The sequence below is a fragment of the Dunckerocampus dactyliophorus genome, chromosome 11 (genome assembly GCF_027744805.1).
Source record: "Dunckerocampus dactyliophorus isolate RoL2022-P2 chromosome 11, RoL_Ddac_1.1, whole genome shotgun sequence".
In the NCBI taxonomy this organism is placed as follows: domain Eukaryota; kingdom Metazoa; phylum Chordata; class Actinopteri; order Syngnathiformes; family Syngnathidae; genus Dunckerocampus; species Dunckerocampus dactyliophorus.
The window spans coordinates 21,994,835-22,009,361 of NC_072829.1; the positions used below are offsets into that span (position 1 = coordinate 21,994,835).

The window sequence follows — 14,527 nt, forward strand, 5'->3', positions numbered from 1 at the left end:
TGACTCACGTTTGACATCCGTGCCATACCAGACAGAGCTAACAGAAAAATAAATAATCTTGTTAGTATAAAAGTGGAAGAAGTTCATGACATGACTTTAAAAGTGAGCTCTTAAAAATTGCACATTGTTATTTCATCAGTTTCCCGTGGCCCTGGTTTATATTCAGTGTTTACACAATATGCTGCCATAGAGCACGAGTTGCTTTGATTGAATGGGCTGAAATGCCTCACAATATATATTCCTGCTGAAGGTTATTGCTGGCATGAGGTGGTCAGCAACATGATGTCACCAAATAATGGCAGCAACAATATGCTTCACCTTACTTCCATCATCGCCAAAATGTATGCAATATATAAAATCTATATTAAATGTCACGACTCATAAGTGGCTGCTCGGCCCTAACAAAAAGCGACAGCAGATTGCACGCCTCGCCTATGGTGCACTCCATTTAACATAAGCTGACAGACATACTGCAATTTGTTTTACGCATAGCTTTTATGACAGTGTCCTTTACCATTCCACAAACAACATGTAGGTACTTAGCGCACAGTTTTTACACAATCCATTTCCTTGATGACCTTGAGGAAAGGTGTCATATAGAACATTTAAACACCACAAAAATGAAATCGATGTACAGTACTTGTGTCAGTGATTAAGGCTGCAGCCGTTAAGTGTCGCTTTCAGAAGCTTGTGAGACTTTAATTGCATATTGCCACTTGTGCTTCTATTAAAGTCAAAGAACCTAAATGCAAGAATCGAAGTGGATTGAGTAATACATGCTGGTAAAGTCATTGTGTTACATGCTCTGCTCTGTTAATTTCTTTGTATTTGCAACTATATATGCGTCATTTCAACTATGAATGTGACAACATATCAATATACAATCGCAATGTTTTCCCTTATGATGAATTATTGATAAGTTCTTGCCATCCATTGTTTTTTTTATATTATTTAAATATAGCCACTATAAACGTCTTTCCCCATTCCTCCTCAGTGAGCTAAGTCACCATTTTACATGCCATTCAGGAGGTGTTCCTTGCGAGCGTGGCAGAAACTTGGGTGGAACACAGAAGAAGAAAACTCAAAGAATGGCGCTACGGAGGATGCGAGCAGCAAAGTTAAACGGAAAGATGCACCAGCATAGTAAAATCAAAAGTGTGGACTCACAGATAAGCTGGATAAGGACTTTGCAGTACAGTGTTCCCTCGTTTATTGTGGGGGATAGGTTCCCAAAATAGCCCGCAATAACTAGCAATGTTATAAAATGTTTACATTTGTAAAATCAAGTCTGTCATGCAGTCTATCTGATAAAGCATGGCTTTATCTTCAATTTCTCTTCTCCACCCCAAATATTAAAGACGTTAGAGCAAATTTCATACCGGAAAATAGTACCTTTGGTATATAATAACTATATGTGAAATGTGAAAATCTGTTTTAAAAGTCAAGAGTAGTCAAGTCATGAGTAGCCATTTCCATTTTTTTGATAAACAAAGAGTTCAGGGAAGAAAACCAAGTGGCATATTTTTCATTTAGGCTGAGCACTGCAGTGCAGCAGCCCCACACTAACCACAAGAAATACACCGAGCTATCATAGGTGACAAGAATGTAGAAAATCCACCAACAGTCACTCCATATTTGAGAAAATCTATGTTTTTTAGCATGGTTTGGGTGATCAAGACCTCACAGAACATTGTTGGGGCAGCCCTCCCCTCACTGCAAGACATTTATAAAACTAGAGTCCTACGAAGAACACACAACCTCATCAAGGACAGCACACATCCACAACACTCATTATTCACACTCCTACCGTCAGGCAGACGCTACAGGAGTTTGAAGTCCAGGACCACAAGGCTGGCAAACAGCTTTTACCCACAGGCCATCAGGCTCCTCAACGAAGCACTCGCACACGCCGCACGCAACACACGCACACACTCATAGCACTCTATTTATTTATTTATTTATTTGTATTATTTACTTGTATTAATGTCTCTTCTGTTGTTGTTGCTTAATTTATTGGTATATATGTTTATGTGTTTATGTTTCTTATGTTCTTATTCTTTCATTTGTTTTCTTTCTTTTCTTGGGAGAATGAACAGAATAAGATTTTCATTGCATGGTATAACTGCTGTTTTACTATGCACATGACAATAAAACTCTCTTGAATCTTGAATCTAATGACGCGGCACAGAAAATGGATGGATGGATCCATATTTTATTTACTTTTATATTTACAATCAATGCATCCATATTGAAAATAGGACAACAATGCAAACGCGACATTTGGTAATTCTGGGTAAAAAAAAACATTTCACACAATCAGATTTTAATGAAATTTCATCTGCAGATAGATATTAAAGTGTATTAATATCTTTTATCTTGTCCTGATCCATAGGTTTGAAAGGCTTGAAGTTGTACTTACTGTAATTTTACAAGCACTCTTTTGACTTGATGTGGTCCAACACTGAAGTTGAAAGAGCTCCCTAACAAACATGTATACGAATGAAAATACACCCAACATTATATGCATTTGTAAGGATGTCCCCACGGACCCTTCTAACAGAGCGCGCATGTTCAGTGTCAGATTTTTGCATCGCTGAAATACAGGTTTTGTAACATTGCTAAAATAAGTGAAATCTGCACAATATCCAACTTTATTTTTTGTACAATTATTATATATGTTTTAAGGCTGTAAAACCCCTCACCATACACTTTATACACTTTTCTCAGACATGCACTGACATTTTCTCACATTTCTCTCTTGTTTAAAAATTTCTAATTTTGTTTGAATTTTAATGATCAGCCTACTAGATTGGACACAAGAAATGATTAAGTGACTCACGTGTATTTCAGTCCTCGGATGGTGCCTCTTCATCCCTGCGCTGTTCCGCTGAAGCGTTTTTGTATCCTTTTTAAAACATAATGCTCCTGTCGTCATATTTTCCTCCTCGTCCTCCATGAAACGAATATTCATTTATTCCGTAATGGCACCCTATAGCCGTAATGTCTACCTTCTTTCAGCATGTCCAGAAGTCCAACTTTTTGTGCGACGATTGACTTCCTTCTATTGAGGTCTTTTGCTTTTTTTTCGCGGGAGCTAGAGATGAAAGTCTTTTTCATCTTGTGTGTGAATTTCTGACTTGTAGGCAATGTATTTCTGTCGCAGTAGGGGGCAACAGTTCTCTTTTCCTCCAACTGGCAGCGACAGATTGTCTATGAAGAAGACGGATTGTGGGTTTAGAGAGGAAAATGGTGAAACACATGCAGAAATCGAGCGGAGACAAAAAAAAATACACTGTCACAGAGCTTGTCTGGCGGTGGATCTGCCTTGAGTAGTGACGCCATCGCGAAAGATAGAGGTGACGTGGGTGATGTAGGTGACGTAGACACAAATGTTGACAATGGCAGCCGAAGCAACAAGCTTCAGTGGCACAATCCAAAAGGAGATGAAGCGAGTGCTGGCTTTGAGCATTAGGAAGACCATCAACATTGACGGACTTATTCGCTAGCAATGTCTACTAGAAAAAATCATTCAAAATGTAGCAGTATTTTGAAAAGGTCAAAGATGACTCCAGAAGGTGAAATGCAACTTGTGTCAGCAGCTTCTTACAGATCACACGACAACAAAACTGTGATTAAATAAGCTTTGCTTTGCTTCTTCATACTCCTTTTCGGACGTGTGGAATTGTGAATTGAAACGTGAAGTACTCCAATGTAACTTGTATGTTGGAAATAAAATAAATCATGACCATTACCATATGTAAACATGACGTTTACATATTGTCACAGGTCAGCGGGTGCTGAACACAACACTGAAGGCGTATTTTTTCCTGTAAATAGTAGAGTTGATATAAATAATAGAGTAAATAATAATAGAGTTGAGGTTCCTGTAAATGGAACATGTCAGTGGATATTGTTGCATATGTATGGCTGGTGATTAATGCTTTACAGCCCCTTTACTCTCGAGCACCACTTTCAAAGCAAATTAATTTAATTTTGCCCTACATAGACGTCACTTCTGAAAAGAACATCCTTCCTGTTGTTTAATATTTTCCTGAGGCACATGGCTGCTAGGTGCAGATTTTTATGTTGGATATTTTTCCTTCACCTGCGATTGGCTGGCGACCAGTCCAGGGTGTACCCCGCCTGTCGCCCGAAGTCAGCTGGGATAGGCTCCAGCATGCCCCCGTGACCCTAATGAGGAGAAGCGGCAGAGAAAATGGATGGATGGATGGATTTTGCCTTCGCTACAGTGTTGTCAGATTCCATCAAGCGGCACGATTCCAGACGTTGCCCCTGCTGTGCATTGGCTTGTGTCACATTATGGTGGTCATACGTTGCCATACATTAGTCACACGGGGGGATGTGGAATGTTTGATTCCTACAGCTGCTCTCTTCTTCCTCTGACTGCTGTAAGGAGGTCCATGAAATGGTAATTCTTCTCCTCTTATCTGTTGAGTTGGTCACAAAGGGTTTTATTCTCCTGATCAAAATTTAAGACCAGTTTAAAAATTGCAAGAATTTACATTTTGAGTAGAACTTCAAAATGAAAATAAGAAGTGAGAGTGAGACCCAAAAAAATTGTCTAAGAAATGTATTGCAAACAACCATAAATATATGCTGTTCATCAGCTGATCAAAAAAAGAAAAACAGAACCCCCCCCCCCAAAAAAAAGGACTCAGTAATGAGTAGCTGCACAATTCTTGTTAATCAACTGAAAAACTGGTTTGGGCATGCTTGATGCCAGTGTTTCCATGTGGCCAGTGGGAATGCTTCTCCGGGTGCTCCAACTGAAAAACATTTAAACACAGACAAACACACAGACAAACACCTTCAGGCATGAGAGATGCTCCCTGCGACATCTCCACATAGCCAGTTGCCTTTTGACGTCCTTGCACAACCTGAAGCATTGTCAGGTTACAGACATGGAGAAGGGATATCAACTAAGCTCCTCTTCCAACATGTTGAATTGTGCAAATGTAACCACGTGATGTTCCTTAATGTAACTTGTTAAGCATGCCTGAAACAAATAAACCACATCATACCATACCATGATCGTGTACAACAAACACAGCAGTGATTGTGGATTCAGTGATGTCTACTGGGAGACTCCTCACAGACTTCTGCTCTGACTGCATCTGTATGAAAATTCCCATTGGTATCCTAGTGGCATGATAAAAGTAGAGCTATGTTAAAGTAGACAGATGCCCCGATCATCTTCACTTCTGGGAATTGTCCTGTCTACATAGAGTATGTACGGATGAAGGCATCTCAGAATGACTTAGTTCTTGTGGATTTGCTCTGATCAAGAGGACGGAGAGGGGTCAATCCACAGGGAATTTCCAGCAAAATCGTAAAAAAAAGCAAAAAAAAAACAACAACGAAGTCAAATATGTCAGCTGCGAACAATCCAGCTAGATAACTATCCACTCTGTCCCTTGTTATATCAAATATTGATCGTTACATTTTACAGTGTGTAACTTATTTTCACGCTTGTGTGCCAGTTAATTAAAAAAAAATGCATTGTACACAGTCATTAGTTAAAAGTAGGGATGAGCGAGTACACCATCTGTATCTTTATCTGTTCGCCCATCTAAATGATCTGTATCCGTATCTGTACTCGGAGTGGGCAAGGCTTAATCCGCAAGTGGCCGTGGTTTAACCAGAAATGGGTGGGGCTTAAATTGGTCCATTATTTTAAGCCTGAAATTGACATGGCTTGATCAGAAGTTGCTATATTTATTGTGTATTATTCAGCTATATGTGTACTGTATATTTGTGTAAGTGACTTTATTGTTTAATTATTTTTTAATGATCTGTGTGAAGTTGGTGATTCATGCAACCATCCAGTGATGGCAAACAAGGAAATAATCTGTCAGCCTTGTAGTCTTCTTAAAAGCACCGCGTTCAGTACTATGAGCAAAGTTTTCCAACTGACTTTATATCACCAGCCGAATTAGAAGCAAGCGGACGAAAAAAAACAAAACACCGGCAGTGAACAACGCAACACGCCTCTTCTCCCCATCCCTCTTTGCAAAACTAGGTAATGTCAAATGTTCAGTTGTCAAATTGTCATTTCAAATTATTTTTGCATAATTTTCCTCGTGTAAAACTATAATTATTATCTATAAAATGTGTTTTGTGTTAAAATTTGTGAGTGTCTGGAATGGATTAATTGGATTTACATTATTTTCTATGGGAAAACTTGCCTTGGTTAGAGTCCATTTTGGTTTGAGTCTGACCTTCTGGAACAAATTAATGATGCTAACCAAGACCCCACTGTACATATAGAGCGATTTAATATTGATACTGCAGTGGGTAACATATTTTTGCATATTAAAACATTGCCTGTGTTTTGGCAACTACAAATGCATGGGCGCCACATTGCAAAGCACCTGGCATCCGCCAATTGTTTATTATACTTGTATATATAAAACATCTGTATTACATTGTACGAAGTTGTTCAACAAACACCAACTGGATGTATGTAATTGGAGATTGGCCGGCCTCCTGGTGTGGACTGCATTCAACCTTGAAGGTTCTATTGTTGTCAACTCCCAATTTAATAACCACCATCTGTTGAGTACAACCAACTTTACTTTATATCGAGATGTGTGTGTGTCTGTGTGTGTGTGGCTCATTATGAACTATTGCAAGCATTTTGTCACACTTTGCCTGTCGCTCTGCTGCCGCCTGTCTGCCATTTGTCCGCAGTGCACCTCAGCCGGTGTGGGCGGAGACGCCGGAGCGCACCTGCGGGCAATCTGCAATCAGGACTCCTTTTAAGCAAGGCAGCAGCTTCTGATCATCGCCAGATTGTACTTCCTGACCTCCCGTTCCTTGCTACCGCTCAGTCCGGCTCCACTACCTTTTCCCTGCTTTCTGGCCCGCTACCTGTACTTGTACTTGCTTGCTCAGTATTTACTAGTGTTTTCCTGTTGGTTTGCCTTCAGCGTTTTTCTGTTGTTACTTCTAGTTTTTTCCTGACAGCCTTCTGCTGTCAGTGTTTTATGTTTGTTACCCAGAGTGGATTTTCCTTTGTTGTACTTTACCTGTTTGGACTCTTTTTGTTATTAAACTTTATTTTGTATTTTGAAGTCGTCCTAGTCTTGCGTTGGGATCCTAATTTTCCTGCTGTGGCTTCTGCCACTCGTGACAGAACAATCTGGCCAAGATGGATCCCGCAGACATGGAGCACTTCCGCTCGGCCCTGGCGCATCAAGGCCAATTAGTCGGTGGTCACGAGAAGTCTCTCCAAGGCATCATGGAGGCCATATCGGTGCTATCCGCTGGAATGGATGCCCTAAACCAGCGCCTTGCCAGTACCTCCTCTCACCCGCCACCAGAGGTCGGTACGTCCCCACACACCTTGGATACACCTAATGGCGCAGCTGCACACGCACCTGTGCCTCATCAGCAGCGTGAGCCAAATATTCCTCACCCTTCTCGCTTCTCTGGAGACTCGGACTCCTGCAACCAGTTCTTACACCAGTGTTCCCTCGTGTTTGACCAGCAACCCACCACGTACTCATCGGACCAATCTAAGGTAGCGTTCATAATGAGTTTACTCTCGGGTAGAGCCGCTACGTGGGCTATGGTTGCGAGCACGTCTATGCCTGCCATACGCACCTCCTTACCTATGTTCCTAGAAGAAATGAGATGTGTGTTTCATCACCCCATTCGGGGAATGGAAGCAGCTAGTCAGCTATTAGATATGAAGCAGAGAGGACGCCCGGTGGCGGATTTTTCAATTGACTTCCGTGTGCTCGCTGTAGAGAGTGGGTATCCCGATACCGTCCTTCGAAGTATTTTTCGCAAGGCACTCGACGCACACATTAAGGATGAGTTAGTCGCCAAGGACAACACTACTTCCCTCAACGGCCTTATTAACTTGGCTATTGAATTAGAGAATCGCATGAAGGAAAGGGTGAGAGAGTACGCCAAGGAGGGATACTACGGCAGGGTGTCGATCCCGACAAGGATACCATTTCCTCCTCCGGAGGGACAGACGCTCGAACCAGGCATCGGGGACGCTGTGGCCGCACCGCCAGAGGTTCCTATGCAACTCGGAGGACGACGCCTCGCCGCCGAGGAAAGAGCACGTCGTCGCAAGCTGGACCTGTGCCTCTACTGCGGTAATCCGGGGCATCGACTCCTCCAATGCCCTATTCGACCCCATCGTCACCAGGGATCGACTCCTGGATCAGCAGCGGAGCCGAAGCTTAAACCCAGGAGCAACCAACCTGTTCCGGAGGACAGCCCAGTCATGGGGAGCTGTGAGTATCTCCAGAACTCAGCCACTACAGCAGAGGAAGTTCCCTTCAAGAGACTTCTAATTAAGGGAATAGTCATTAACAAGGGTAGTAGCATTGACATAGCCGCCCTTATTGACTCGGGCGCTGATGACTGTTTTTTGGACACAGCGTTTGTTCTCAAAAATAATATCAGTATGATTAAGTTGCCTGCTAGTAAAGAGGTCTGGTCTTTGGATAGGCGCTTCCTGGCGGCCATTACACACCAAACCGAACCGCTTACTCTCCATCTCTCAGGTAATCACTCCGAAACCATCCGCTTTTACGTCATGCCCTCCCAGTCCGCGCCACTAGTTTTGGGGCTAACCTGGCTTAAGCTTCACAATCCCCTCATAGATTGGAACAAGTTGCACGTCTCCAGTTGGAGCCCCTTTTGTCATGCTAACTGCCTCCGTTCGGCTCGGTCCGATGTTCCCTCTTTCAATTTCCCAGAGGAGGAGATAGATCTTACAGGTATTCCTAGCGAATACCACGACTTAAAGCAAGTGTTCAGCAAGGACCGTGCTCAGACACTTCCCCCTCATCGACCATACGACTGTGCCATAGAATTACTGCCTAACGCCACCTTTCCGAGCGCCAAATTGTATAACATTTCCACTCCAGAACAAAAGGCGCTCAAGGAATATATATCTTCTTCGCTAGCAGCCGGTCTTATTCGACCCTCTTCATCGCCACTTGGGGCGGGTTTTTTCTTTGTCGCCAAAAAGGACAAATCCCTTCGGCCCTGTATCGACTACCGGGGGCTCAATAGCATTACTGTCCGCAATAGCTACTCTTTGCCACTCATGGATTCTGCCTTTTCCGCCTTACATTCAGCACGCATTTTTTCGAAATTAGACCTCCGCAACGCCTACCATCTGGTACGCATTAAGGATGGAGATGAGTGGAAGACCGCGTTTAACACACCGCTGGGGCACTTCGAATATCTGGTTATGCCTTTTGGGCTCACGAACGCCCCGGCGGTGTTCCAAAACCTCATTAATGACGTCCTCAGCGACATGATAAATCAATTCTGTTTTGTATATCTAGATGACATACTTATCTTTTCCAGGAATCTGCAAGACCACATCACTCATGTCCGACTAGTTCTCCAGCGATTAATGGAAAATAGGCTCTATGTGAAGGCAGAGAAGTGCGACTTTCACGCCACTTCGGTGCCATTTCTGGGGTACATTGTGGAGAAGGGTCAGCTGCGTGCCGATCCCGCCAAGATCCAGGCGGTGGTCGAGTGGCCTACTCCTAAATCAAGGAAGCATTTGCAGAGGTTCCTCGGGTTCGCCAACTTCTACAGGCGATTCATACGTAATTTCAGCAGCAAAGCAGGACCTCTGACTAGGCTTACATCACCAAAAATTCCGTTTGTATGGACCCCAGAGGCTAATTCTGCGTTTAACACACTCAAAACATTGTTTACATCCGCTCCGGTTCTGGTACATCCTGATCCTAACTTACAATTTTCTGTTGAGGTTGACGCTTCTGATACGGGAGTGGGAGCCGTCCTGTCCCAGCGGTCCCCGGTCGACCAGAAACTGCATCCTTGCGCCTTCTTCTCGCGTCGCCTCACACAGGCTGAAGGAAACTACGATGTGGGCAACAGGGAGCTGTTGGCCATCGTTCTCGCGCTGCGGGAGTGGCGGCACTGGCTGGAGGGTGCAGTTCATCCATTTATAGTTATCACCGACCACAAGAACTTGTCCTACATCAGAACCGCCCAGAGACTTAATGCCAGACAAGCCCGTTGGTCACTGTTCCTAACACGCTTCAATTTTTCCATCACCTACAGACCCGGATCACGCAATATTAAACCCGACGCCCTTTCCAGAGTCTTCAGTTCCACGGAGGAGGGAACAGCGCCGGAGACCATCATACCTGTGGCCCGGGTGCTAGGCGCGGTTCGGTGGGAGGTGGAGAAGGTGTCGGAGGCAACTGAAGGGGAGGAGCCTCCAGAGGGTTGTCCGGCTGGCAAATTGTTTGTCCCAGAGACACTAAGATCGGACGTATTGCAGTGGGGTCATGCATCCAGAGTTACCTGTCACCCAGGAACCAGACGAACCCAGCTGGCTTTGGCGCAGAGGTTTTGGTGGCCCTCCATGGCGGCGGATGGAAAGGAGTTCGTCGCGGCCTGCTCTGTCTGCGCCAGAAATAAGTCGTCCAATCGACCTCCGGCGGGCTTGTTACAACCGTTGCCCATCCCGACCCGTCCCTGGTCACATATAGCGATGGACTTCGTTACCGGACTACCCCCTTCCAGAGGAAACACCACAATCCTGAACATTGTTGACCGGTTTTCCAAGATGGTACATTTTATAGCATTACCTGGACTACCTACTTCACTGGACACAGCTCGCCTCTTGGTGAGACATGTCTTCCGCATCCACGGCATTCCACTCAATATCGTCTCCGACAGAGGACCCCAATTCACTTCCAAGGTGTGGAAGTCCTTCTGCAAGTTACTCGGGGCATCGGTGAGCCTATCATCCGGTCACCATCCACAGACCAACGGCCAGACAGAGCGGGCCAACCAGGACCTCGAGGCGGCCTTACGCTGCGTCTGCCACCGACACCCGTCATCCTGGTCCATCCACCTCCCCTGGGTGGAATACGCGCACAACACTCTTGTCAGCTCGGCCACAGGTATGTCACCCTTCAAAGTCGCTAATGGATACCAGCCTCCTCTTTTTCCGTCTCAGGAGGCGGAAGTGTCGGTGCCATCGGTCCAAGTCCACCTGCGCCGCGCCCGAAGAGTATGGCGGGAGACAATAGCTGCGCTGAACCGCACGGCGGACCGTAATCGACGCCTGGCCGACCGCCACAGGATCCCGGCACCCGTCTACCAGGTCGGCCAGGAAGTCTGGTTGTCATCCAGGGACTTACCGTTGGCCGGAACCAGCCGGAAGCTGGCACCCAGATTTGTGGGACCGTACAAGATCGACTCCATCATCAGTCCCTCCTCCGTCAGACTCAAACTACCACCAGCACTCAAGGTACACCCGGTATTCCACGTCTCCTGCCTCAAGCCTGTGTCCTCCAGTCACCTGTGCCCCCCGGTCGAGTCGCCTCCTCCGCCGCGCCTGATCGATGGCCATCCAGCGTACACAGTGAAGGCCATCTTGGACTCCCGAAGGAGGGGCAGGGGATTCCAGTACCTGGTCGACTGGGAGGGTTACGGCCCTGAGGAGCGTTCTTGGGTCTCCCGCTCCCTTATCTTGGACCCGTCACTCATAAGCGACTTCCACCGTCTCCATCCTAACAAGCCAGGTAAGCCGCCAGGAGGCGTCTTATGAGGGGGGGACATACTGTCACACTTTGCCTGTCGCTCTGCTGCCGCCTGTCTGCCATTTGTCCGCAGTGCACCTCAGCCGGTGTGGGCGGAGACGCCGGAGCGCACCTGCGGGCAATCTGCAATCAGGACTCCTTTTAAGCAAGGCAGCAGCTTCTGATCATCGCCAGATTGTACTTCCTGACCTCCCGTTCCTTGCTACCGCTCAGTCCGGCTCCACTACCTTTTCCCTGCTTTCTGGCCCGCTACCTGTACTTGTACTTGCTTGCTCAGTATTTACTAGTGTTTTCCTGTTGGTTTGCCTTCAGCGTTTTTCTGTTGTTACTTCTAGTTTTTTCCTGACAGCCTTCTGCTGTCAGTGTTTTATGTTTGTTACCCAGAGTGGATTTTCCTTTGTTGTACTTTACCTGTTTGGACTCTTTTTGTTATTAAACTTTATTTTGTATTTTGAAGTCGTCCTAGTCTTGCGTTGGGATCCTAATTTTCCTGCTGTGGCTTCTGCCACTCGTGACACATTTGGCAATAAAAGTAACAAGCAGATTAATTTAGATATTTTTTAATCGAGTTTTTACTTTGCACACTGGGAGAAACACTGCCAAAATTTTCCCCAGTTCTAAGTCAGGCCATGCATGTTGTTATTAAAGAAAGGCAAAGAAATGTAAATGTAACGTATGAGATAATCTTTTATACATGGTAGGGAAAAGTCAGCAATGGATGGGTCAAGTGGTGCACATGTTTCTTAAGAAAGCAGAAATCTCATCTTTTACCTTGAGTGGCGCATGGGCTGCTTTTGTGATAGGACTCAAATGTCTCACTCCTCTGTTCTGGTTGTTTTGAGATAACCGCGCTGATGTCAATCTGTGCTTCACTGATCACTAAGCCACTATTATCCTCCTCCAAGTGACCATGAATCTGAACTAGAAGCGCCTTCTCCTGCACAAAGGACAGAATGTGGTCCACTAAGCTAAAAGCTTAAGCTCTGGCTCAAGGAGTACTTTGAGTTAACTTTGCAAAGCTTACAAGCTTGCATGTTTTGAAACTGCAGGCAAGAGATGGGCATCACTGATATTGACAAACATTTGATGTAATATTGATAGTGCATGTTGTAAGCACATGACTGTTTGCATACCCTCATGAGCGAGGATGCCTAGATGCATCTAAAAAAGTAATGGCTGGTTGGGCATGTAATGTGCAGCACAAATGGATGGTCTTGACAGGGAGAAACCTATTGATTTCTTTGACTCTACCTCCCTCAAAAATCACCTGGAGGTCGTAGTTCAGCTGCTCCAGTGGCACACTATTGGTGCAGAGCCCAGTTATCCTGCGCTGAACTCTGTGGCTGAGTGGAAAGATGAAGTCCGCTGTGAGTAATATAATACGGTCCACCTGGATACCAACGTAATAATAGACATTAGTCATGCTCTTTCTAATGCCGCTCAGTGTGAAGAGTGAATCAAAAGTTACTCTTATTACAGATCACAGAGGTTGTAGAAATGTTTATACTCTGCATTAAAAACTTGAGAGAAGCTGCATGCATGCTCAGTTTTAATAACACAATTATGACAAAAACAATCTATGAAGACATAGCCACAAGTGATTATCGGTTTACCAGGTTCCGTGTTATGATATTTCGTTGTACGAACGCACTCCCATAAATTGCTAAAAAAAAATTATTTTGGTCCGTAAAGACAAGACTTGCTCGAGAACCAGCGTTTTCCAGTGGAAAAATACACGGCACAAGAATCCAGTGTGTTGTGCTGGGCAGGAGAATACAGTGTGTGCCTGTGCAGCCACACGGAGGAAGAATACGATCACTTATTAGTTAACTTTTTGGACTTCATTATGTCTCCCAAGCAGCAATGCACCAAAGAAAAAGTGAAAATGAACATCATAAAAATCTCTGAGAGAGGAGACACGCTCACTAATATTGTCTACTGTTATGATCCCAACTGCTCGACTGAATATTTTACCTCGGTTCACGTACTTTCTTGGTTAGAGTACCTATTATCAGCCTGTTACTGTTAGCTTGGAAACCGGAACTGGAAGTCAGTGTCCCCCAGGTCAGTCGCCTGTCTATGATGCCATCAACGGTTGACACTGTAGTTGTTTGTGAACTAACACAGTTATGCCACAAGTCTTTGCTTTTTGTTATTGATCAAAGTTGCAAGTGACAGCATTTTGATAAAGAAGGTGAGAAATGAATTCAAGAAATAATTCATAGCAAAACACGACGGTGGTGTCCATGTGATCACTGCTCGCCACCTCATAGCCGCCTTTGTCAATAATCAAGTCGCCAATCAACGTAAAAGTGCCATTAAATTCTCATTTATTCCTTTCATTCGTCATTTATATACATTTTTTCCTGCATGTAAACCTATAATTGTTCTGTTAGAGTACGTTTCGCTTTTGAGACGGACCTTGTAGAAAGGATTAATGACGCTAACTGAGATTCCACTGCATTTAATCTTTTTATTACTGTAGTTTATATGTCCTTCATTTGTTCTGTGTACAGTGTGAGTGACTTGGGAGTTCATTTAAGTATAATCTAGGTATAGGTTCTGACTTGACTTGCATGAAAACTCGACTTATATCACAGTCTAGGAACGGTACTCATTCATAACCCGAGGACCACCGGAATAAACTTAATGATCACTCTACCGGTCATTGGAAATGAATCAAAATAAACGCATAAACAGTCTTTTTAGGTGTCTTTGACAGCTTATTACGATGTAACTGTTTCTTGGGTTGAATGTTTAACAAAAAAACATGGTGATCCTTACATTCTGTCTACATACTTGTCCATATGGTGAGTTAAAACATGGTGGAGACACAGTTTCCCTAATTCAGTTAGTTTGCAGTTAAAAAGATCCTTATTAGAGAACGGGCAGTGGTGCATATCTGATGACACTGCTCTTGCCTGTAGAAAAATGACCTTTTG

At 44.4% G+C, this 14,527-nt stretch overlaps 1 protein-coding gene across 1 annotated transcript; it reads left to right on the forward strand.

Annotated features, from left to right (window-relative positions):
- The first annotated feature begins 6,700 nt into the window (after positions 1 to 6,700).
- LOC129189580 (uncharacterized) lies at positions 6,701 to 11,730 on the forward strand. Its single transcript, XM_054791404.1, has 4 exons — positions 6,701 to 10,383; positions 10,717 to 10,774; positions 11,000 to 11,146; positions 11,659 to 11,730. Exons 1-4 carry the CDS (start codon positions 7,172 to 7,174, stop codon positions 11,728 to 11,730), a joined length of 3,489 nt encoding a protein of 1,162 aa, XP_054647379.1. The 5' UTR covers positions 6,701 to 7,171.
- Positions 11,731 to 14,527: the final 2,797 nt, after the last annotated feature.

What these genes read in the sequence shown, in the direction of transcription:
- LOC129189580 (XM_054791404.1), top strand. Translation starts at nt 7,172, where the DNA reads ATGGATCCCGCAGACATGGAGCACTTCCGCTCGGCCCTGGCGCATCAA. An exon ending in CAGCTGGCTTTGGCGCAGAG is followed by an intron (nt 10,384 to 10,716) that starts GTTTTGGTGGCC and finishes CGTCTCCGACAG; the next exon opens with AGGACCCCAATTCACTTCCA. An exon ending in TCCCGGCACCCGTCTACCAG is followed by an intron (nt 11,147 to 11,658) that starts GTCGGCCAGGAA and finishes ATTTGTCCGCAG; the next exon opens with TGCACCTCAGCCGGTGTGGG.